Source organism: Zingiber officinale, chromosome 1B (assembly GCF_018446385.1).
Source record: "Zingiber officinale cultivar Zhangliang chromosome 1B, Zo_v1.1, whole genome shotgun sequence".
Taxonomy (NCBI): Eukaryota; Viridiplantae; Streptophyta; class Magnoliopsida; order Zingiberales; family Zingiberaceae; genus Zingiber; species Zingiber officinale.
This window is the reverse complement of record NC_055986.1, coordinates 106,931,217-106,958,272: the sequence shown is the minus strand read 5'-3', so window position 1 is coordinate 106,958,272 and position 27,056 is coordinate 106,931,217. Positions and strand designations below refer to the sequence as shown.

At 39.3% G+C, this 27,056-nt stretch overlaps 1 protein-coding gene across 1 annotated transcript; it reads left to right on the top strand.

Annotated features, from left to right (window-relative positions):
- The first annotated feature begins 22,933 nt into the window (after positions 1–22,933).
- LOC121985295 (aspartic proteinase nepenthesin-1-like) lies at positions 22,934–24,375 on the top strand. Its single transcript, XM_042538694.1, has one exon. It carries the CDS (start codon positions 22,971–22,973, stop codon positions 24,231–24,233), a length of 1,263 nt encoding a protein of 420 aa, XP_042394628.1. The 5' UTR covers positions 22,934–22,970; the 3' UTR covers positions 24,234–24,375.
- The last annotated feature ends 2,681 nt before the right edge of the window (positions 24,376–27,056 follow it).

Here is a 27,056-nt window from a genome sequence, read left to right as displayed (position 1 = left end):
GCTAATGTATGCGGCTGGATCGGTCTACCGACCGATCCAGGAGTACACTGATCGGTCGGCTGACCGATCAGTGAGCTTTGTACTTCTCTGTTCGCATCTGGATCGGTCGGCTGACCGATCCATAAACTCTCTGTTCGCGACTGGATCGGTCAGCTGACCGATCCAGTGGCACAACCCAACTCTGATCAATCTGTAGATCGATCTGGGTTTCTGATTTCGAATCAGAACCTCTGATTTCAGCGCTAATTCGTGCCTCAATCACATTACATGTTCTAAGATGGTTAGGAAACACTTTAACACTAACAAATAACATTCTAACATCATAAAAGAAGTGTTCTAAGCATAATCAGGTGCATGGTTAACTAATTCATGGCAATTAACATACTGAAGTGCAAAATACTAAAACACTGAAAAGTTCTAATGTTTAAACAACTTGCTAGAGTTTCCTAAGATCTTCTTTCCAAGTTCCTGCCCACACACATCTTCGTAGCATTGTCCTCCAGCCTCCGCTAGTCCATCTTTCCTTTACCTTTATCTGCAGTATAAGGAAAAGAAAGTATCTATAAGCTTTCGCTTAGTAAGAAACCATCTACCTCACTAAAACATGCAACGATGCAAATATGTTTTTAAAGAATGCTATTTAAAAACATGCACTGAATTTGTTAAAGCATGGCATACTGAAGTTACATGACATAAATACTGAAACATGGCATGCATAATAAAATCTAAGCATGGAGTTATTTCATGGTATCAACTAGGAGAACTAAACTGAAACTGAAACTAAAACTGAGCTAACACTATATTCACATAACTAGATTACGAGTTTGAAAGCTATTATCATAATAAGTGAAAATAGTAATCATGCTGCTATTTGGGCCCGGCAACTGTACTTGCTGTGCGCGCATCCCTAGCTAGACCCGGGTTTGCAAGTACCGCATTTAGTAGGGTTTACTAGGTTATCTAAACCTAGAGACCGACTATGGGAGCCCAGCCCAATGGATGTCTAATCCTGTACAGTGCCCCTACTGAAAATAAAATACTGAATCATAGCTAATTAATTTATCTTGCTTTTACTAGGTTATCTGAACCTAGAGGCGACTGTGGGTGCCCACCCATTGGACCGTAGCCCCATATAAGCTGTAGAAAGACTAACTAAACTATTTAAATGCTTCTATTGCATTTACTGAGCTATTAGAAATGTCCACCGTAGCATTTTACTGAGCTAAGCATTTTATCGAACACTTGGTGTGCTCCAACTCTCCTCTCTATTAGGGAGACCACCTCTAGGCACCCGACAACGTCTAGAATCTTCAACTGAAAGGAGAAAATGTGTCTGGCCCATCTAGAGGTGCTCAACTAGATCCCTAAACCTGAAAAGGAGGGTTGAATACACCCTATGCGTCGAAAAGTCTACATATAGCTAATTTAAAAACATTCAATCGTACAAAAAGCTACTTATACTGCAGGTGAGGGGTTTCTTACCTCCTGTTCTGATTTTCTTACAATTCTAATGGCTAGATTTCCGGAGGAGACGATCCTTTCGACGATCTTCCCGCGTCTTCGCGTTCCTCTCTCGGAGGGGAGCATCCTCGTGTCGAAGTCGTCGCCGGAAAGTGTCCTTGGAGACCCTAAACCCTAAACCCCAAACCCTAGGCCTTCTTGTGGTTGGCGCCGAAAGAAGGAGAGGAGAAGGGAAGGTTCGGCGGTGAGGGTTTGAGGAGAGGAAAATCACGATCCAAATAACCCTTCACTCATTTATTTCCTATTTATATTAAGTGGTAATTTCCGCCCAAACCTAACATAAATATTATTGAATCCCTTTCCTTTCAGCACGGCCCTGCTGGGTTCAACTGGTTACTAAAATTATCCGTAAACCATAGGTCTCGGGTTCAATTCCCGCTTAGGCCGTTTTCGTTTTCTATTTGTTTTTGCTACCTCCGCTACTCTAAAAATTCTGTAAAAATATCCTAAAATTCCAGAAAAATCATAGAATATTTCTAAAATAGTTTTGAGAATTTTTCGGGCGTTACATAACAAGTGTGAATGAGTTTGTGGGAAAGTCCTAAGTGTTCTTAGGCAAAAGTCCTAGTGGATTCTAGGCAAGTGGAAAACCCGACCAAACGGCGGGATCGATTGACTGAATAAAGACTCATTTGAAGTGGCAGAATCTAGATAGGAAGATGGACCGATTCAGGCAGGATCGGTTGATCGATCCATGGGATCAATCGACCGATCAAAGTCAAGTCAAACTTGATCCCGAGATCAGTGGATCTGGATCAGGCTCAACTTGGCTATAAAAGGAGGTCTCAACCCAGTACTTTAGAACAATGAACTTTGATGATCTCTTGATTATGCGCTACTCTAAAGATAAGTCCACAAAGCCATGACGCTGCTCCAACGACCAAAAGCTTCCATCTTCAACTCTCTAAAGTCGTCAGTATAGTTTACTATTATAGCACATAATTTATTCCATTGTAATTGATTGTACTTGTCTTTGTAATTTGACTGATTGATAGTGAATTGTCCAAAGTAAACACTCAACGAGTGTAGACCTTGGAGTAGGAGTCGTCACAGGCTCCGAACCAAGTAAAACCAACGTGTGTCGTTGTTTGTTTATTTCTTTATTTTCGCTACATTTTACTCTTTGATTTGGTAAAAATGAACGTGAAAACCATGAGTGCTATTCACCCCCCCCCCCCCCTCTAGCACGTATCGATCCTACAATTGGTATTAGAGTGGGACTGCTCTGAATCGGTACAACTATAGTTCGAGGATTTTTTTCATTGCTTTTTCATCCGTCTTTTAAAAAAATAAATTCTTATGCCTTTTTCCACTTTTAAATTTTTTTACTATAAGTCAAAATTGGTCTAATAATCTCTCCTAATAAATTTATTGATTCATTAATTTTTTTCTCAAAATTGGTGCAATACCATTTGAGCTAATTTATTGCCTTATTTTCCTACCACACTATTAATCCAAGACTACATCTTGGAACAAGTTTCATTATTTTTGTCTTTACAAGAGTCTATTTCTAAATGGCCCACCAAGAGGGCTATAGCACTACTCGCCCACCACTATTCTCCGGTGAAGACTTCGGATACTGAAAAAGTTGGATGGAGTACAATCTCAAGACCCAAGTAGAAATGTGGATCATAATCCAAATCTGATTCACATTTCCCACAGAAGATAGAGTACTCATCCCTTGCGACAAGTGGGATGCACCATCAAAGAGGATGATCGAGGTGGATGAAAAAGTAGCATGTACACTCCAATGTGGCTTAACCAAAGAGGTGTTGGTTGCTACTCGGAAAACCTATAGGTTCCACTGTACAAAAATTTTGTACAAAGGTCTGAACCTTTTCCTAGCTACCATGTGTTCTTTTAAATTAAATTTTGGATCGCCTGTGGAACTTAACACGTTTGATCCAAAACTTAATCTATTTGTTCTTTTAGGTTTTGACTTGGATCTCCTGCGGAACTTAACACGTTTGACCCAAGTCTCCTTAAGTTATCAATTCCATTAAATATTAATTTCCATAAAAGGTTCCCAGTATTGACGTGGCGAGGCACATGGCCTTCTTGGATATGGGAGCAACCACCACCGACTAGACAAAACCTTTAATAGAAAGCTAATATTTAATTTCCTAAAATAACTTTAGGTTAACCAAAGAGAACATTCAAATCACAAGGAAAAGAAAGAAACAAAAGAACACAACTTCGAAAAACCATATTCGAAATACTAGAACGTAAGCCTCTTGTATTTAGTATTATTTCCATAAATAACTAGCATGATGCGGAAATAGAAATTACTAGTTATACCTTGTGGAAAAACCTCTTGATCTTCTACCGTATTCCTCTTCTAACCTCGGACGTTGTGTGGGCAACGATCTTCCAAGATGAGAAACCACCAACCACCTTCTTCTCCTCCAAGCAAGGTTCGGCCACAAAGGAAGAACTTTACCAAAGAAGAAAATCAAAATACTAACCAAGCTCCAAGAGATGCTAGCTTTCTCTCATTCTTCTTCTTCTTCTCCAAGTAGTATCCGGCCACCACAAGAACTCCAAGAGAGATGAAGTATTCGGCCACCACAAGAGAAAGAGAGGGAGAGAGTAATGGCCGGCCACAACACCAAGGAAAAAGGGAGAGAAAACAATAGAGGTTGTGTCTCATGAAGGCACCCCTACCCCTTCTTTTATATTCCTTGGCCTAGGCAAATTAGGAAATTTATTTACAATAAAATTTCCTCAATTTCCTTGACATGATTTATTTGAGAAAAATAAAATAAAATTTCCCAAATAAACTCTAATGGCCGGCCACTACAAGAGGAAGCAAATTGGACAAGTTTCAATCAACAATTAAAACTTTCCTTATTTGTTTCCGGAAATTTTAAAAAATAAAATTTCTCTTTAAAATCTCTTCATGGTTAATAAAAGGAAATATCTATAATTTTAATTTTATTAACATGTGAATAATTTTAAAAGAGAAAATAAAACATCTCTCCAATCTACAAATAAGGAAAGAGATCTAATCTCTTTCTTTAATCTTTTGTAGATCTTTTACAAGAGAGATATTTTTAATTCTCTTTAAATTATATCTTCAACATAATAATAAAAATTAAAATTAAATTTCTTTTTTATTTAATTATGGCCGACCCTACTAGCTTGGGTTCAAGCTAGGGCCGGCCACCTTAAACCCAAGCTTAGGCCGGCCCTAGCTTGGTTCCCAAGCTAGCTTGGCCGGCCCCCTTTAGGTGGGTATAGAAGGTGGGTATATGTGGGTATAGTACTCTATAAATAAGAGGCTACGATAGGGACCGAGAGGAGGAATTGGTTTTGGTCTCCCGATAAAATTAAGCATCCCGTGTTCGCCCCGAACACACAACTTAATTTTATCAATGATAATTCATTCCACTAGAGAACTATCATTGAACTACCGCACCAATCCCAAATTACATTTTTGGGCTCCTTCTTATTATGAGTGTGTTAGTCTCCCTGTGTTTAAGATATCGAATGTCCACTAATTAAGTGAGTTACTGACAACTCATTTAATTAATATCTAAATCCAAGAGTAGTACCACTCAACCTTATTATCATGTCGGACTAAGTCCACCTGCAGGGTTTAACATGATAATCTTTATGAGCTCCTCTTGAGGACATTATCAACCTAGCATCACTAGGACACAGTTTCCTTCTATAATCAACAACACACACTATGAGTGATACCATTTCCCAACTTATCGGGTTTATTGATTCATCGAACTAAATCTCACCCATTGATAAATTAAAGAAATAAATATCAAACATATGTGCTTGTTATTATATTAGGATTAAGAGCACACACTTCCATAATAACTGAGGTCTTTGTTCCTTTACAAAGTCAGTATAAAAGAAACGACCTCAAATGGTCCTACTCAATACACTCTGAGTGTACTAGTGTAATTATATAGTCAAGATAAACTAATACCTAATTACACTACGACCTTCTAATGGTTTGTTCCTTTCCATTCTGGTCGTGAGCTACTGTTTATAATTTATAAGGTACTGATAACATCATCTTCTGTATGTGACACCACATACTATGTTATCTACAATATAAATTAAATGAACAACTACAAACAAATGTAGATAATTAGACCAAATGTGATTCTTTATTCATAATGAATGTTTACAAAGCTTAGGCTTTCAGTATACACTCCAACAAGAGGAGCTAAATCAGGTAGGCCCCTTCAACAGCGCTGAGGAGTTATGGAAAAAACTAATCAAACTGCACAAGGGCACCTCCGACACTAAGGTAAGCAAAAGAGATATAATTTTAATTAAATTATATAATATAAAAATACATGATGGTGAATCAGGGAGTCAACTACACACATGTATCTAAGACCTTTTCAATGGTCTCCATGCAATCGGATAGAAAGTGGAAAATCACGACGTCATCAAGTACGCGTTAAACGTCTTCCTAGGAATACACTGTGGGCATCAATGGTAGATACTTACAAAGTATCTAAGGATCTTTCCATAATTAGATTAGATAAATTATTTTCCAAATTTAAACTTCATGAACAAATTAATACTACTCGGACCGTACTTGCAGGGAAACTCATAAATAATAAGTTAAAGCTTAAGTACTGAACCAAACCTAAATCTGAAGACGAATTAGATTCCAAAGATGAAGATGAAGTCACCACCGAACTACTCAAACTAGTTTGAAAAGTACTTAAGAAGAAGAAGGTGACTCAATCGGGCATAAAGGCCAAGTCTGAAGTTATCTACTATGGCTACAACAAGAAGGGACACTACAAGTCGGAATGCCCAAACCATAAGCAAAGAAGAAATAAGGCTTTGAAAGAAACATGGTCTGAATCCTTGGAAGACTCGGGCGAAGAACACGAGTAAGCAAGCTTTGTTGCTCTAGTAGCACAAGCATACGTTGTCAAAACCGAGTCTGAGTCTGAAACTGGAGCTTAATCAAAAACTCAGTCCGAAAGAAGTCATGGATCCGTATCCATTTTCGAAGGGCCAAACAACATTGTGAGTTCTCTGGTCACTAGTAGTCAAGTAGATGAATTACAAAACTTAATTGAATACTTATTGAGAAAATTAGCTAAGTCTAATATCTGGGTCAAGTCACTCCAAAAGGAGTTTGAATCCCTTAAGGAGGAGACTAACCCAAGTTCTTTGACTAAACAAGTTCAAGACGGAACCTCAACTCAAGTCCAACAACTTGAGGAAGAGAATTCCAATTTAAAAACTCAGGTCAAAGAACTCAAGGACTCATTGGAATGACTCACTTTGGGCTCTAAGAACCTTGATCTGATTCTTGGAAAAAAAAGGGTTGTATACAATCGAACTAGACTCAGATATAAGGCCAAACAAATATTTAGATCATACCGATCGTTAGTGAATCGATCAACTAAGAATCTAGTCCAAGCATGGGTCCCCAAGTCTAACATGACTAATCAAGTTGGACTTGATCAATATTGGACCCCCAAAGATCAAATCTACTACCTTAAGAGACCTTATAGAGGCTATGATCCAGGGGGAGCCAATAGAAATATCATTTTCATTAGATAAACTTGATTGATGCTTGATTTACTATTTTTTTATGCATGCTTAGATTAGGATAGATAAGGACTTAAGCTTGATCAACACTTGTTTAGTTAGACCAAGGATTCTTAGAAAGAAAAATTAAATATTTAATTTCTTTAAAAGACTTTGTCTAGAAGTGGTTGTTGTTCCAATATCCAAGAAAGCCTAGTCACCACAGTCTGGAAGCTAATTATTGAAATGAATATTTAATTGACTAACTGTTAAACCTTAGTCTAACTCAAATGTAAATCAATCCTTAGATCTGAATTTAAATTAAAGATTAAATTAACCATCTTATAAAACCCATAAGGTTCCTTGATTGACAATATAGAAAGGGTGAGATGGATTTAGGTTTAAATTGAGAATTAGTCTAACCTAATTCAAACCAATCAAATTCAGAATTAATTTTAAAACCATAATTAATTTCAAAACTTTAATTAATTTCAAAATTTCATTAATCTTCAAACTCAATTATTCTTCAAATTTAATTATTCAAACTTAATTATTGTCATATGTTAATTAATTTTTAAATCAGAAATTAATTTCAAATCATAATTAATTTTAAAATCTTATTGACTTTCAAATGTTATTTAATTTTCAAAATCTTAATTATTTTCAAATATTAATTAAAATTTAATTATTCAAACTTAAATATTTTGAAAAATTCAAACATAAGTATTTTGAAACTTAAACTTAAAATGCTTTTTATATTGAAAGTTTCAAATTCAGACTTAATAATTTTTAAAATTCAAAATCAACTTTAAAATTAACCTAACTCCATCTCACACAAATTTATAAGCTTAACATGTTTGACAACTTAGAAAGGGTGAGATGAAAAATTAGGAAAATAAATGATTATTTTAAATATGTTCTTAATTTTTTATGCTTAGGCTCTAGGATTCCCAAACTTAAATAAGTACCTATTTTTCTTTGGGAATTAATCAAGGGGGAGAAAAAGGGAGTTAAGTTAGAGTATTTTTCAAAAGGAAGTTAAGTTTTTCTGGTTTACCTGTTTTTGGAAGTTTAACTATTTTTTGAAAAATAATCTTAAATATTTTTTAAAAAGCAAGTTTAAATATTTTTATATTTGGAAAAATAAGTTTTTAAAATAGTGTTTTTAACTAAATGTTAATGAAAATTTTCAAAAGCTAAGTACTTGACAAAGTTTTTTAAATTTAAGAATTTAGCTAAGTTTTTGATTAAGGAAAAAAGCTAAGTTCTTTTCTCAAAACCTTTAGGCATCCTTTAAAAAAATTTTCAAGGCTTTACAAAGAGGCTAAGTTTCTTGTTAAATTAAAAGTTGTAAATTTTTGAAAAACTAAGTTTCAAAAACTATAATTTTAGCCAAGTTCATTCTAAAAACATAAGTATTGTTCAAAAGCTTTTTCCACAAGTTTTTAGCTATGTTAAACTCCCTATTTGAATTATTTTTTTCTTTCACTCTCCTTTTCAAAGTTTTTCAAAACAAAAATTCTACTATCTTAAAAAGAATAGTTTTGTTCCAAAATATTTTTTAAAGACTAAGTATTTTTCAAAGCACTTGAAAAGATAAAATATTATATTTTGAAATTAAGTGTTCTTTCCTCCCTAAATTATTTTTAATATATATCAAAGAGGGAGAGAATATTCAAAAGTTAAGGAAGAGAGAAAGTTAAGGGATTAAGGGGGAGCTAACAAGTTAATTATTTTCTTTATAAATGAATCTCTTAACTTTTACCATATGTTTCATTTTTTTCTATATGTTGATATATGTTTTACTTAACTTTTGAATCAAGTTGTCATAGTAAAAAAGGGAGATATTATTGGTGTAGGGAGCACTAAATGATCAAACCTATATTTTGATTATGGCAAAGGGTTAAAAAGTTAAGATGTCTTGTTATCTAACAAGTGTGAATAAGCTTGCAGGAAAGTCCTAAGTGTTCTTAGGTAAAAGTCTTAGTGGATTTTAGGCAGGTGGAAAATCCTAGGGGGAGGTAACCCTATGTCTTAGGGGGAAGGTAACCCTAGGTTATAAAAAGTCCTAGATGCGGTTAGGTATGAAGTCCTGGTCCGGGGGACCGGGTGAAGTCTTGGCGGGTCGAACACTTTGGGAGAAATCCTAAAGTTGAGGACTCTAGGTGAAAATCCTAGTGGTAGCGAACACCAGGTGGAAATCTGGATGGGTCATGGAGCGGACGTTCAGCATGAAATCATGGAGTCTCGGATGCTAAGCAAAAGTCCAGACGGTCTGGAGGACCGGTCTTGAAAAAGGTAAAATCTCTTAAGAGGAGTATGTGAGGACGCGTTCCCTAAAGAGGGAATAATAGGCGTTGGTCCGACCTAGAGTTTCAACGAAACTCAAAGTTAGGACTGGATAGTCTATGTTGGTGCGAGAAGCATCCAACGATCAAACCGGTATTTTGATTATGTCAAAGGTTTCAAGTTAAGTTGGTTTGTTATCTAATGCGTGTGAATGAGTTTGCATGAAAGTCCTAACTGTGATTAGGCAGGTGGAAAATCCTAGGGAGTGGTAACCCTAGGTCCTAGGGAGGGTAACTCTAGGTGGTGGAAAACCCTAAGGGGTGTTAACCTTAGGTCCTATGGGCTGGTAACCCTTGGTGATGGAAAACCCTAAGGGGTGACAACCTTAGGTCCTAGGGGGTGGTAACCCTAGGTGGTGAAAAATCCTAAGGGGCGGTAACCTTAGGTCCTGGGGGGAGGTAACCCTAGGTGACGAAAAAATCCTAATAGGTGGTAACCCTAGGTCCTAGAAGGTGGTAACCCTAGGCAGAAAGTACAATCGGTCTGGATGACCGGACTAGCAGCAGGTATGCTCTCCTAAGTGGAGTAGGTGAGGGCGCGTTCCCCGCTGAGGGAACAGTAGACATCGATTCAACCTAGGGTTTCCGGTCAGAAATCCGAAGTCAAAATCGGGCAGTCCGTTGACTGTCAAACATTTATTTTTATGTTATTATTATGTGCTAACTTTGTTTTGCAGGATATGTTGTTGTTTTGTGGACTAACATATGTTGTAGGGACAAAAGAGCAAAGTTTACCTCGAGTGAACAGTACCCGAGGCACCCTCCATGGAGCTTGGAGGCGCCTCGGGTGCAAGGCTGAGAAGTTCGCACAGCAAAGCTAGAGGCGCCCTCATGGAAGCTTGAGGCACCTCGGACGGCATTGAAGGCGCCTTCAAGGAGGATAAAGGCGCCCTCAAGCGGGTAGGCGAAGACTTCTTCGGAGTTGATCCACACTGCGGATCCGGAGGTGATGGAGGCGCCCTTAGGGGGCTTGGAGGCGCCTTCAACAGTCCTTATATGAAGATCTCGACCAACAGCTCTGACGATCACTTGAAAAACCATCTTTCTTCAGTGCGCTGCTAACAAGACGTTCCGGCTAAGCTACGACAAGTTCCCGATGATCTGGAGCTGCGATTCTACGATTTCTTATTGTCGGTATAAGTTTCCAGTGCACTTAATTGTAATCATTTTTTATAATCCTATTTACGCGATTATAGTTGTTGCCCAAAGTAAATGCTCAACGAGCGTGGGCCTTGGAGTAGAAGTCACCCTAGGCTCCGATCCAAGTAAATACTTGGGTCTTTCTGTGTTATGTTCTTTATTATTCAGCTGCTTTACTCGATAGTTTTATGATACAAAAAGTGAAAGCCACGAGCGCTATTCACCCCCCCTCTAGCGCGTCTCGATCCAACAGTCTGAAGGTTGTCAAAGTTACTTGTTACATATTGCTTGCCTATTATTCTAACTCTGTTTTTATATTGCTTGCCTATTATTCTAACTCTGGTTTACAGGAAACTAAAAATTTTATAGGTTCAGAGTTTGCCTTGTTTGGTCGACCGAACCCCCAAGTAAGAAGATTAGATTTTAGCTTGAGATCAAGTTTTGATCGGGGGATCGGTCGACCGAATAGGGAGGTTTAGTCGACCGAATGGTGGATATTGATTGGATTAGATAAGCTAGGAAAGATAGCAAGATCAGTCGACTGAATAGCGGGATCGGTCGACCGAACGAAGACTCATCTGAAGCGGTAGAATTTGGAAGGGAAGACGGATCGATTCAAGCAGGATCGATTAACAGATCTAGGGGATCGGTCGATTGATCAAAGTCGAGTCACCCCTGATCCCTAGATCAGTGGATCTGGATCAGGCTTAACTTGGCTATAAAAGAAGGTCTCGACCCAACACTTCAGAACAACGAACTTTGACGATCTCTCGATTGTGCGCTACTCCAAAGACAAGTCCACGAAGTTGTAATGCTGCTCGTTGGTATAGTTTATTGTTATAGAACTTAATCTATTCCATTGTAATTGCTTGTCCTTGTTTTAGTAATTTGACGGATTGATAGTAAATTGCCCAAAGTAAACACTCAAGGAGTGTGAGCCTTGGAGTAGGAGTCGTCACATGCTCTAAACTAAGTAAAACTAACTTGTGTCATTGTTTTGATTATTTCTTTATTTCCACTACATCTTACTATGTGATTTACAAAAAACAAAAGTGAAAGTCACGAGTGTTATTTAACCCTCCTCTAGTATGCATCGATCCTACATTCGCGCATAGCGGAATACAAAAAAATATCAACAAGTAGAATGATAAAATCTAGAAGACAATAAACAAGAAAACAAATCGACATGTTGCATTTAACATAGTTCGGAGATTAGGGCTCCTACTCCACGTCTATCCGTAAGGTGGATGATCCCAATCCGTTGGTGGATCACTCCCCGAAAAACCCCGACTAGCTCAAGTAGCTCCTTATGGGTGGAGAAACCTCGTCGTAACATCGTATAAGCACACTTGATCACACGAGAGCTTGGAAGACTATTAATAGGGGTTAACCACCTCTATTTCATCGACCATGGCCAGCCACCCTGAGCTCAATTAAATAGAGCTAAAAAAAACATAAGATATGTTTCCCGTCACCAGTCGATTGGCCTCTATGAAAAAATCAACCGTTACACCCAACGACTCTATACTAGTCGACTGTTATACTTACTAGTCGACTGGTTTTCATGGGCTAAGCGAACAGAAGCATTCTGTTCACTGGCAATTGACTGATACTTGTGTCAATCGACTACTACAATAATTTTTATAGTTTCCTACAATATTAGTTGACTGCTACAGTGTTGGTTGACTTCTACAATGCTTTTTCACTGCTACAGTACCAACCGGCTAGCTACAGTGCCAGTAGACTAGTTTTCACTGCCGTCGGGCGCAAAACATTCTATGCCCTTGCCTAATCAACTGGTCCAGTACAGTCGACTAGTAAAACTCTAATCTAGGATTTTTCCTTGAGTATAATATCTCATGCACTTGTCCTTTCTTGCACAACCTTGACCTTACTTTCTAGTCTCCTCCATCAGTCTTGCGTCTCTTGGATACTTCCTCATCCTTCATACCTTGCCTTCAAGAGCTTCCATTGGCTTTGTCCTTTGTTGTCAGGTCTTTAATTGTCAAGAGACTCCTCACCTCCCGGACTTCATCGTTTGCCAATCCACACTTGACTTACATTGCCAAGACTACGTACTTGGACTCACACCTCCAAGACTCCACTTGGACTTTCACCATTGGCAAGATCACATATGGACTTTTCCTTGTTGTACCTATATCATACACACTCACAAGCACATATCAAATACAACAATAAACTTAACTTAGACCTTTGCCAAAATATCAAAACCTAGGGCACCCAGATTGCTCCAACATAATCATGGGCATACTACGTGCAAAACATAATTATGAGCATACTACTTGCATAACATAAACATGAACCTAGCTACCCTAGGGTTAGTTTCATGTTATTGCCCCCTAACATTGTTGGTACAGATATGAACCTTGGAGCGGAAACTCCTAGCCATACATACTATAACTAATATCTTTGGCAAGCTTCCCAGGCATAGGCCCCTTGAACGTGTCATACCCATAATGTAAGCTCCCCGAGTGTGAGTCCCCAGATCAAGGCTTGTAAGTTCCCTGGACAAGGGTACCTTGATCACGGCTTAGTAAGCTCCCCAGGTGTAGGTCCCTGAATCATAACTTGATAAGCCCCCCGGGCTTGCCCGGATCATAACTTGTTAAACTCCCCAGGTTTTCCTAGATTATAACTTGGTAAGCTCCCCAGGCATAGGTCCCTAGATCATAACTTGATAAGCTCCCCAGACTTGCCCGAGTCATAACTTGTTAAACTCCTAGGGCTTGCCCGGATCAATACTTGATAAGCTCCTCGAGCTTAGGTCCTCAGATCATAACTTGAAAAGCTTCCTGGGCTTGATCAAATCATTACTTGATAATCCCCCCACTTGATAATCTCCCTGGGCTTAGGTCCCCGGATCATAACTTGATAGGCTCTCTGGGTTTGCCTGGATCACTACTTGATAAGCTCCTTGAGCTTAGGTTCCCGATTCATAACTCAACCTATACATGAACATAGAGTTGCCACCAATGGTTTGCTTTTAAATTAATTATTTACTTAGAACTCATTCGTACACATATGCCATATTATCATCATCAAAATGCAACATGCATAATCGTAAATTCCGAATGCCCCTAATGAGTCCAAATCGAAATCTAGTATAAAGAAACATGGTGGATATCTTCTAATAACATTAAGATGCATAGATGGATAAATCACACGTGTTACTAACAATCCAAATATCCATAATGAGTCTAAACCGAAATCTAAATTAAAGAAACATGATTGAATTTGTAGCAATCAAAACATAGAACCGAAACTAGCATAACATGATAAATTATCTTAAACATGGTTGAATTCGTAGCATACAAAAACATATAACCGAAACTCACATAGAATACTAAATTATCTTAAACATGGTTGAATTCATAGCATACGAAAATATAGAACCGAAACGAACATAACATACTAAATTATATTAAACATGGTTGAATTTGTAGCATGCAAAAACATAGAACCAAAACTAACATAACATACTAAATTATCTTAAAACCATAGAACCAAAACTAACATAACATAATAATTATCTTAAACATAGTTGAATTCATAGCATACAAAAACATAGAACTGAAACTAACATAACATCCTAAATTATCTTAAACATGGTTAAATTTGTAGCATACAAAAATATAGAACCGAAACTAACATAGCATACTAAATTATCTTAAACATATGGTTGAATTCATAGCATACAAAAACATATAACCAAAACTAATATAACATATTAAATTATCTTAAAAACATAGAAATGAAACTAACATAACATACTAAATTATCTTAAACATGATTGAATTAGTAGCATACAAAAACATATAACCGAAACTAACATAACATACTAAATTATCTTAAACATGGTCGAATTTGTAGCATACAAAATATAGAACCGAAACTAACATAAAATACTAAATTATCTTCAGCATGGTTGATTCCATAACAACCTAAACCCTAAAACCCGAAACTACTATATCTTACAAGGTTATCAAAACACATGATTGAATCCATAGCATCCTAACCTTAAATCCAAAACTATCATGTATTATAAAGTTATTAAAAGCATGATTAATGTCATAGCATATTAAACCCTAAAATCCAAAACTAACCTATACTACAAGGTTATTAAGCATGATTACTTTCATAACATGTTAAACCCTAAATTATGAAACTAACATGTACTACAAGGTTATTAAAAACATGGTTAAGGCCATAATACCCTAAAGCTAGAATCTAAAATTTACATATAACCTACAAAGTTATCATAATAAGAAGTAAGAAGAAACATAAACATAAATAAACCAAATTTGAAACCTATATATATCACAAGGTTATCAAAACATGGTTAAGGTTCCATAATCTCCTAAAACTAGAATATGAATTTAACCTATAACATATGAAGTTATTATGATAATAAGGGAAGAAGAAACATAAGCATAATTAGTCCTAATATGAAACTTATCTAATCTACCATGGTATTCAAACATCCATAGTTTATATGAACTATTTAATATATGATATGAGATATAAAACATGCCTTTGATTCCTTGCTTCTAAACCTCTCCTTCTTCTCCTCCCCTTAGAGATTAAACCGATGGAAACTTGCACTAGGGTGGCAAAAAAATCCAAGGTGAGGAATCACTTATATAGGTTTTTCCACGTCTAACCTTAACTTTGGATGTTTCCACCATAATTACTAAATCATAAAAATTTTATGAAAAATTTAGATTTTATAAATTTATATTATGTAATAAATTATATATATATATATATATATATATATATATATATATATATATATATATATATATATATATATATATATATATATATATATATATATATATATATATATATATATATTTGGAAATTAAACTTAAATTTATACATATTTATAATAAATTTAAATTTAATACATAATCATATAAATTTTTATATACATGTTTGGATATATAATACATTTTATACATATTTATATCAATGAGCCATATAAATTTTTATACATACTAAATCATATAAATTTTTATAAATTTGGATTTCTTGTATCTTTAGTAAATTTTATATCCAACCATTTACTTAATATAATTAATCACTCCAAATTCCATAAATGTAAGATAACTTGATTAATTAAATCTAACTAAATCTATCTATTTAAATTAATCAATTCTAATTAAATCTAAATTAATCAAATAAATCCTCTTAATTAAAAAATTAGTTTCAGACACTACATTGCATGTAGCATGAGGTACCAAAAGACTAATCATAGTCTATTCACCCTTAAGCAAGGGGCTACGAAGTCCTTGAAAGCATACATCAAGCGTTTCAACCAAGTGATGCTAGACATCCTGTCTGCCAACTCTGAGATATTAATAAGTGCATTCTCCCAAGGCCTACTGGAGGGGGATCTCTTCCGGACCCTCATCTGGAAGCCTGTGAAGGGAAAGCGACATAATACATCAATGTGGAAGAACCTCAGGCCACTTCGAAGAAGGAAGTAAAGACCCCAACTCCCATAGGCCGAGCAAAGAGGAGGCCACCACTACCTCCTGTCCATCCTAAAGATCCCTGGCTGAATCTTCCACCAGTTAGGGATGCTAGAGTGGCATAGCGGATCGAGGCCGTTCGAGCTCCTACCAGCCATCTTACCCAATGGGAGGCCCGATATTGTCTTATCACTGGTCTTACACTCATGACATAGGAAATTGTCTCCAGTTCGCTCGGGATTCTTGCTAAGCAGCTAAACTAGGCTTGCCTCTACTCGAAATCATGCCTCAGCTCCTGAGACAATAGGCCAGTAATCCCAACATCTCAGCCTGACTAGCTAATCCTCCTCAAGGGAAAGAAGGTCTGGGTGGCTCGTCAAGTAGTAGAAAAGGAAATGAGGGAAACCTGGGAGGAGGAGAACTGGGGAAATACCATCGTCCGGGACATTATGTAGGTGGATCCTTTGCTCGAAAGGAAAATCGTGTAATGTAGGTCAAAGATTTAACTAAGTCAGGGCTCTCGCGTCCCAACGATTGTGTGGTCAGATTCTAGACTCTTGCCCAGTGTGAGTTATAAGCGAGCAAAGCTCCCACGTCCCAACAATCGTATGGTCAAATTCCAGAATCTCATCCCATGCGAGTTATAAGCAAGCAAGGCATTGGCATCCCAATGGTCTTTCGGCCAGTTCTAGACTCTCGCCCCATAGAAATTATAAGCGAGCAAAGCTCTCATGTCCCAAAGACCGTCTAGTCGAATTCCAAACTCTCGCTCCATGTGAGTTATAAGCGAGCAGGGCTCTCGCATCCCAACGACCATCTTGTTAGATTCCAAACTCTCGTAATATGTGAGTTATAAGCGCGAAGGCCTCTCACGTCAGAACAACCGTCTGGTCAGATTCCATACTCTCGCCCCTTGTGAGTTATAAACGAGCAGGACTCTCATGTCCCAACGACCGTCTAGTCGGATTCCAGACTCTCCCCTCATGCGAGTTATAAATGAGTAGGGCTCTCGCGTCCCAACGACCATCTGGTCGGATTCCACACTCTCACCCCATGCGAGTTATAAGCGAGCAGAGCTCTCAAGTCACAATGACCATCCGGTTGAATTCCAGACTCTTGCCCATGCAAGTTATAAGCGAGCAAGACTCTCACATCCCAACGACCCTCTAGTTGGATTCCAGGCTCTCTTCCCATAGAAGTTATAAGCGAGTAGGGCATTCGCGTCCCAACGATCGTTCAGTCGGATTCTAGACTCTTGTCCGTGTGAGTTATAAGCAAGCAGGACTCTCAAGTCCCAACTATTCTCCGGTCAGATTTCAGACTCTCACCCTGTGCGAGTTATAAGCAAGTAGGGCTCTCACATCCCAACGACCATCCATTCAGATTCTAGACTCTCTTCCTATGCGAATTATAAGAGAGCAGGGTTCTCGCGTCCCAACAACTACTCGTTCGGATTCTATACTTTTGTCCCATGAGAGTTATAAGTAAATAGGGCTCTCACGTCCCAACGACTGTCGGGTCGGATTCCAAACTCTCACCCTGTATGAGTTATAAGCGAGCAGAGCTTCCGCATCCCAACGATCATCCAATCGGATTCCTAAATCTCACCCCGTGCGTTATAAGCGAGTAGGGCTCTCACATCCAATGACCATCTAGTCGGATTCCAGACTCTCGCCCCGTGTGAGTTATAAGTGACCAAGGCTCTCGTGCCTCAATAGCTTCCCAGTTGAGCTTATGCCCCACCTAGCTCTCATCTAAACAGCCTCTCCACCTGGCTCTCATCTCTACAGCCACTCTGTCTGGCTCTTATCACTACAACCGCTTTGTCCGGCTCTTATCTCTACAACCACTGTGCCTGACTCTTATCTCTATAGTCGCTCTGCCCAACTCTCATCTAAACAACCGCTCTTCCTGGCTCTCATCTAAGCAACCGCTCTGTCTGATTCCTATCTTAACAGTGATTTTGCCCGACACTTAGCAAGATCATGGCGATGCTTAGCAAATACACACATTACAATCCTTCAACATCCCCAACCTTACAATTTGATCAATGCTCTAACCCGAGAGTTAGTATTTTTTTTCTATAGAGGGAAAGAAGTAAACAGAATGGCAATAAAAGATAATAAGCCAACACAGAAGTCCATATGCCATCAACAAGCACACAATACACATAGTTTAATCAATTCCAAAGAAAAAAAGTAGCTTATGATCCCCTTCCTACAATTCCTTCATGATCCAAAAAATATTTATCGAGCGAATCAGTCGTTATGTGTCCTTCCACGTGGAGGTGTCGTACTCCTCCAACCCCAAATATGAACGTGTGGCCGAACTACAACCCAAACAGAAATAGATCGCTCGTCCCATCTTTAAACATTTGTTCGACTTGTTAACTCGTTAACCTATGAGGCAAATGGGGAAGATGTTACCCCATATTTGGTTTGTTATAATTCAGTTCGTAAGGAGATCAACTCGATCGCTTGTAGGTTCAATTCCTACTATTACTGTAGTATTATTAGATCCTTAACCTTTGCCTCCCTAGTCATACGGGATATCACGGAAGCATGCATCATTTTTAGGTCATATAGTTCTGTAGTCCTTTGCGCTAAGTCCCGAGAGGCTTTTTATTCATGTCAAGTTCTGTTGGACCCCGTGGTTATTTTGATGTGATCAACCAAATTAGGTTGGGTCCTGTTTAGTTTTGATCCCTGTGTCTAAGTGTGAAGGAGCATAGGAGTACAGGAAGTCGAGCGGAAGATGCAACTAGAAAGAAGGATGGCATGGGAAGAGAGCCGAGGGGCTCGGTGCATCCGAGGGACAAAAGGGCTGCCAAAGAATACACCGGTGGACAAAAAAAATATACACAATATTCGAGGGATGAGAAGCCAGAGTGGAAGCCTACTCGAGGAGAAGGCCGGAAATTGGGTTCGAGTGAACCCTATTCCGGTGGCCAAAATCACCCAGGAGATCGCAGCACCAAAGGAGCGAAGTGGATCTATAAGTGCTGCTGGAGGCGCCTTCAAAGGCTGTTGAAGGCGCCTTCCAAGGCTATGGAAAGCGTATTCGGCCAGTCAAACTAGTCGTTTGCAAGTGGATAAAGCTTTATCCACTTGCCACGCTGGAGGCACATTCCAAGCCCTTTGGAGGCGCATTCCAAGCCCTTTGGAGGCGCCTTCAAGCTTCAGATAAGATTTCCCAGGGGCTATAAAAAAGACCCCTGGACCTAGGAAATCAACAACTTGAGAACAACTACTGTAATCATTTCTTAGTCTTTTCTAATCTTTTCAAAGAGTGTAAGAGACTTCTCCGTCTACGGAGAAGGAGATTTTTCTAGTAGAGCTTTACAACCACCTAGGTTGTAACCAAGTCAAATCTGTTTGCCTCTTCTTTTTATTAGTTGTTCATTTCAGTTTATTTTAATTGTGATATTGCTACTGATCTGAGTTGGAAAAATAGAGAAAGATTTTATTTTCTTAACAGACGCTACGACCTCTTATCGGTCCCACTACGCCAACAAGCTCAACTCAGACTTTGGACTGGGCAGCAAACAAACGTGGCTCGAGTTCCTTCTTGTTCGAGTGGTGGAAATTCAGGGTTTGCAACGCCTCTACTAAGGATTCTTCCTTCTCGGTAAGTAGTTGAGTTTGATGTTTTACCTCTATCTATAGTTGTTGGATCTCTTGAATAAGGGCCCAGGGATGAGATTACGACTCCAGTACCCTGAGGCATTTTTCTAACAAATATGAGGTGTAGCGAGGATAAAGGAGAGACAGGTATTAAGAGCTAGTTTGGGGGTCCTTTTTAAAGAAAAATTAGGAGACACAAATCACACGATCTCATTGGGAGAAGAGCCTCTTCCCCAGACCATGGGATCAAAAGGTAGGTGAATCGTCATAGATGGCATAGAGGCACACCAGCACAGACTATGATCTAGTTAGTCGGACACGAGCATTCTTCGACTAGACTTGGAGGGGGGGCGGGCTTGTGATATGTGTTGGGTTTTTCGGGCCGCGAAAACCGCTTTTTCGCGTCGTGGAAACCCCGAAAGCCCCTAGCCAACGGATTCGTGCAAAGAAAAATTTGAAAAACATACGAGTACGAGTTTCTACCTAGATCTACACTTAGATCTACAAGGGAAAAAGGTTATACCTTTGAAGCGAAGCCCTTCGCGTTCCCGCTCGTCCAAATGGTGCCGGATCTCGAAGTTGTCAACGTAGACAACTCTCTATATGTATCCACATGAACAAGATGTGTTCTCTAACACACAAGGATGGAGAAGAGAACACCACAAGTGTGCTAGTACTTCTTGATGCTCTCGGATGGGATTGGAAGAAGAAGAAAGGAAAAGAAGAGAACACACTCCTCTAAAAAAAATCTCTATGTGACTTTCACTAACCTTTCTTCTTGGATTAGACTCACTCTCCTTTCTTCTCCCTTGCTTGAAACCCACGACAAAGAGATGAGAAGAAGCAAAAAGAGAGATTGAGGAAGAAGATGATGATGAATGTGAGTGAATGAAAAATTCATTCTCATTCAAAACCAAAAAGGTAACCCCTATTCTCATTAAATGTGGTCATTAAAGAGAATAGATTTGTAACCCCCATGAGTTGGCATACTTTGATGACGTGGCACATCATCATTAGTCCTGCTAATGCCAAATCACTAATGATGTGGCAAATAGTCAAGTTAAACTTGACTTTTTCTCTTCCTCTCAAGTCAAGTCAAACTTGACTTAATCTCTCTCATAGTTGATCTAATCCAACCATTTAATTCAAGCCAATTTAATATAATGAATCTAATTCATTTAATTAAATTGATTCAATGAGTCATAATCTAAATTAGACTCATTGAACATATGAATCAACTTGAGTCCAACTCAATTAGCCCAATTAGGATTACTCTTAATCCAATTTGATTCATCACATGAATCTAATCCTCTTGGTTCATCATATGAACCTAATCTCCATCCACTTGTTCTTTGTGTGTGACCCAATAGGTTCTTGTAACGTTGGCAATGCCCCTAAACCCATTTAGGACCATAAGTAATGAGCGGTATCTAGCAATACATCATTACTACCCAAGTTACAAGAATGTTGAGATCCAACATCACCTTGTGACTACTAATTGTGACTCCTCACAATATATGACAAGTGTCCTTCTATCCTAGACATCTAGATTGATTAATGTGAGGCATAGACCATGTTATCCTCTAATCAATCTAAATCTTGAACTCCAAGTAGACTCACTAAATCAAATGAGCTCAATATCTCATATTGACTCATTTGGGCATGGCCATGCACTTCGTGGTCTCACTCTATCAAGAATACCGATGTCTCTCCTGTCATATAGGAGGGATAGATCTCATCTACATCACTCACAATATGATGCATAAAGGATAGACCCAAGATAGCATAAGGTCAATTGTCAAGTTGACGTGAAAGTTAAAAATCAAGAAGAAGTGACGATTAGGGTCAAAGAATACGTGTCAAGGTAGTCCACTCCTTTACTCCCGACCGACTCCAGCCCGGTCAAGCCCCCAGGGCTAAATCCCTTCATTCTCCCGGCTGGCTCCAGCCCGATCAGACCCCTAGGGTTCAATCTCCTCATTCTCTCGATTGACTCCAGCCCAATCTCCTCATCCTCTATCCTCCTACATACTTTGACACCTAGCATTCTATGATGAATAATGATTATAGAGGTCACGAAAGTAGTAAAAAAAGGGAGGTTCTCTTAGTTGGTCAGGTGTGTGCATGCTCGCTTATACACACATATCTACTGTAGTTCTACTTTCATATTTTTTTCGCTCGGCCTTCAGCTGATTGAGCATCAGAGAGCCTCTACCATGGACCTTTTTTCCTAGTTCTCGCTTTAATACTTCCTGGTGCTTGGTCTGTGGTATTTGTAGGGTCATGAGTATCATTGGTGATTGCCCCCCCCCCCCTCTCTTTTTTCCACCGATCCCAAGCCCGACCGAGTCTTCTCCATTCAATATCCTTGTCCTTGTCACTAACCCCTTTCATCCGACTCAGCTTCTGAACGGAATAAATATAAATTTAAATTTAGATAATTGAAAGGGAATGATATAAATGGTTTTTTTGATAAAAAAAATATAAAATTTAGGATAGTAACTGTTTTTATATAAACTTAGAGTTCAACCTGTAAAATATTTATTCGTACTTAGATTCAAACTATCATCCTTTTATTTATTCTCATTAGTATTTTACCATTGCATTACATCCATGAGTGTCATGCATATGCCATTACTTCTTGTTAATACGTACGTGAGTCGTATGGTATGGGTTTGATCTGGTGAAATTATATGAAATTTCTATTCTGGAATTGGTGAAGTATGCACACCATTTCCATGGAGTTGTTATGTTTGTCTTGTAAGTAAATTGACCATTGAAATTTACTCCCAAGTCGTTGCTGACTAATTCATAGACCATTTATGTAACAAACATCTTTATACTTGTTTATTTTTTGTTTTTTAATTAAGAAAAGGAAACGTATAAGTTTATCTACTTTCAGAAAGAAAAAAAAGTTTATTTGACAGTATCCATGTCAATGTCAATGTCAATGTCAATGTCAATGTCAAGACTGATTATAAATCATATGGTGCTCAGCTTAATTAACACGGCTCTTAAAACGCGTTATTTAACGTAATAAAAAATATTACAAATGGACCGTGTAAGTTGAACAAGAAATAATCATGCAGTAAGTTTCAAAATTAAATTAAGAAATAATGCAGAAGAGTTTGCTATCAAACTTGCTAGCTCTTAAGTTGACGTTGTGAGCTGACTTGGAAACTTACGCTGCATGGAATAGGTCAACCTTCGAAATTTTATCATCTGCGTGAATTGGTCGCATGGAATTCTAATTATTGTATAATTCCTTATAAATTTATTTGCTAATCTCTTACTATCGATCAAAAGTTTAACATCGATCAATGGCGAAACTGCTGCTGCTGCTCTTTCTCTTCTCCTTCGGCGCCGCACCGTCCTGCTCCACGACCGTAGGCGTCCGGGTCGAGCTCAGCCACGTCGACTCCCAGCGAGATCTCACGAAATTAGATCTGCTCAAGCGCGCCGCCGAGCGCGTCATGACTTCCGGCAGCAACGTCCAGTCGACGGTCGACGTCCAAACCCAGCTGTACGCCGGCGGCGGTTCGTTCCTCATGGAGCTCGCCATCGGCACGCCGACGCTCTCCTACTCGGCCATAATGGACACCGGCAGCGACCTCATCTGGACGCAGTGCCAGCCCTGCCTTCGATGCTTCTCCCAGCTCACGCCGCTGTACGACCCCTCTCGGTCCTCCACCTACGCCACCCTGCCCTGCAACGCTTCCCAGTGCCTCTCCCTCCCTTCCTTCACCAGAACCTGCGCTCCTCCTGCCTCCGACTGCAGCTACGACTATACCTACGGCGATAACTCCTCCACCGACGGCGTCCTCGGCACCGAGACGTTCACCTTCGGGTCGGTGGCCGTATCCGAGGTCGCTTTTGGTTGCAGCAACAACAACAACGGAAACTTCGACAACTCGTCAGGGTCAGGGATCGTGGGGATGGGGAGAGGGAACTTGTCGCTGGTGTCCCAACTCGGCGACGGGAGGTTCTCTTACTGCCTCACGTCCTACGGCGACAACAAGACGAGTCCTCTGCTTCTGGGCGCCATGGCGACGTTAAGCGAGCAGGCTCAATCCACCCCGTTCGTCGCCAACCCGCCGTCTTTCCCCTCCTACTACTACCTATCATTGCACGGGATCACCGTCGGCGATACCGAGCTTCCGATACCGAACACGACCTTCTCAATGACTTCGAACGGGACCGGGGGGTTGGTCATCGACTCCGGCACTACCGTGACCATGCTGGTGGACCCGGCTTATGCGGAGCTGAAGCGAGCGTTCGAGTCGCAGATGAATCTGTCGGCGGCGGATGGATCGGCCTACGGTTACGACATCTGCTTCGCGTACGGCGGCGAGGCGGTGCAGGTGCCGAGATTGGTGTTTCACTTCGAGGGGGCGGACATGGATCTACCACCGGAGAACTACATTGTGGTGGATTCAAGCGTGGCGTTGCTGTGCGTGGTGGTGGTGAGGTCGAATTTGACGTTATCCATCTTTGGCAACTTCCAGCAGCAGAACATGCATGTGCTGTATGATCTCGCCGGCGGGACGCTGTCGTTCGAGGCGGCGCAGTGCGACCAGCTGTAGCTTGCGTGTCCGGCGACGTCTTCTCGTTTCATTGCTGCAAATTTTGATAGAATAAATATTTGGTGCAACGACTACCGCGTTTTGTGATGTAATCAGCGTTGATCATGTGGTTACATAAATAGGATTAAAAAATTTGAAATCATAACAGATTTTTTATTTTTTATTTTTTATTGGGAAAAGGGTCAAGCTAAGAGATGTAGAAAAACATTGAGAAAATATTTATTTATTTTTATAGTTATGCATATTTATATAAATTACTGTAAGAATTTTATACGACTTTATATAGGTAATCATAAACATCAGATACAATCACAGCTATTATAAAAATAGCTTGAGTAACTATAGGACCAAATATTATTTATATGGTAAATCTCTCTTGATTCAAATCAATATTTATAATTCATATTTGATATTTTTGTTGCCATTACCTTGCAAATTTAATGGGAGATGACAAACATAATATACTTGTGCAAATATAAAAAAAAATTAAATTTATTATAAGATATATTGTTCGAATATTATCATGTTAAATTTTAAAAATGCATTAGAAGAGAAATATAATTTTAAAAAATAAAATCAACTAATTTCAAATGTTGCATTCACAATCACTTTGTCACTTTAATTTTGGCAAAAGACGAATACGCTTATCCCCGCTAATTTGTCCCAGGGCCAACACGAAGAAGGTAAATCACAGACGGCTACTAGCTTTTGGTATAGTGACTAACACATAAGAGAAGTATTTACCTCGACTTTGCCACTAGATATGATATGTTACTTTTCTAAAATGTCATGAAATTAGATTTTGTTCCACAAATATAATATATGTAAGGAACTAAAGCTAAACATGCACAAAGGTGAAAGCATAAAAAAAATAAGTTCTTTTTCAGAAGGGAAAATCATATATTAAGTTTAATAAAGGGAATTATATTTTTGATGCGTGAACACAAACTCTTGATAGCTAAGATCTCAATATGATTAAATGTTCGTGCCTCTTTTGATATCTACATAAATAAGTGTTTCGTACCTCTCACGAACTCAAGAAGTAGAGAAGAAAATCAACCAAAGGTTGTACTAGCAACCCCTTTTGGTGGATTTCGGTCAAGAGTGGAAGAGGAGAGAAGAAGAGGAAGAACACACAAAACTCATCATGAAAATGAATCAAAATCCCTTTTGTACTCATTCATGAAATTACCTTAATGTCAAGACATTAATATTTGTCTTCATTCAATGAATCAGCCAATGCATGAGTAGTTCAAAATTGACAACTCTTCATCCAATGCATGATCAATTCTAAATTGAACACTCCTCTTCCTTCATGAATTCAAATTCATCAAATCACTCAATGAGTCTAACTCATTAATCATCAATCTAAATGGACTTAATGAGTCTAATTCGAATGGGCCTCAATCCAATAATTGGATCCAATTGAGTCTAACTCAATGAGTCCAATTTGAATAAGACTCAATCCAATGATCCATCATAAGAACTCATCTCCAAATTAACTTGTTCTTTGTGTGTGACCCAATAGGTTCTCGTAACGTTGGAAATATCTCTAAAACTATTTTAGATACATAAACAATGAGTGACATCTAACTGTTGGTGCAACCTTAGGTCAAGGTTGACCTGGTTGACCCGACTCGAGTTGACTTGACTCGAGTTGTATTTTGATGTTTGACTTGGGAAGATTGTCGGTGCAACCTTAGGTCAAGGTTGACCTAGTTGTGTTGCATGTTGATGTTTGACACTCGTGAGAGAGTTCTATTCTTGATATGGGACAAGAATAGATGTTTGGGAGATTATTGGTGCAACCGTAGGTCAAGGTTGACCTGGTTGACCTGATTCGGGAAAAGTCCAAGTATGGAGACTTGGCACGGAAAAGTCCAAGCAGGGAGCTTGGCACTGGAAAAGTCCAAGTATGGGGACTTGGCACGGAAAAGTCCAAGCAGGGAGCTTGGCACGCGAAAAGTCCAAGTATGGAGACTTGGCACGGGAAAGTCCAAACAGGAGTTGGCACGGGAAAAGTCTCGTGAGTGAAGCCAGGCAATGGAAATCCTGGTGAGTGAATCCAGGTGAAAATCCTAGTGAGTGAAGCTAGGTGAAGGTGAAAGTCCCGTGAGTGAAGCCGGGCGTTGAAAACTCGTGAGTGAAGCTGGTGAAAATCCTAGTGAGTGAAGCTAGGTGAATGGGAAGTCCTAACTGGATGTTAGGCGTATGTGAAAATCCTGGTGAGTGAAGCCGGTGAAAATCCTAGTGAGTGAAGCTAGGTGAATGAGAAAGTCCTAACTGGGATGTTAGGCGGTGTGGAAAGTCCTGGTGAGTGAACACAAGGTGTGGAAAGTCCCGTGAGTGAAGCTGGGAAAGTCCTAACGGGATGTTAGGCAATGGGAAATCCTGGTGAGTGAAGCCGGTGAAAGTCCCGTGAGTGAAGCCGGGAAGGGAAAATCCAGATGGATCGGGGATGATCGGACTTCCGGTGTTGGAAAGTCCAAGTAGGTCAAAGGGATTGACCGGACACTTGGCGGGGAGTTCTAGCAGGTCAAGGGAGTGACCAGATGTTAGGGATGAAGTACCAATAGGTCAAGGTTGACCGGATATTGGTTTGAAGTCTTGGGACTTGGTTTGGACCAAACCCAAGCTCGGATCGGTCACCAAACCGATCCAGTGATACTGTTTGCCTCGATCGGTCCGGTGACCGATCGATCAACAGAGCTTTTTCTTGCCATCGATCGGTGACCGATCGCCAAGCGAGGCAAAGAGAGGCAGGTGATCGGTCCACGCATCGATCAGTTATGTCCCGATCGGTTCCGGGACCGATCGAGACGA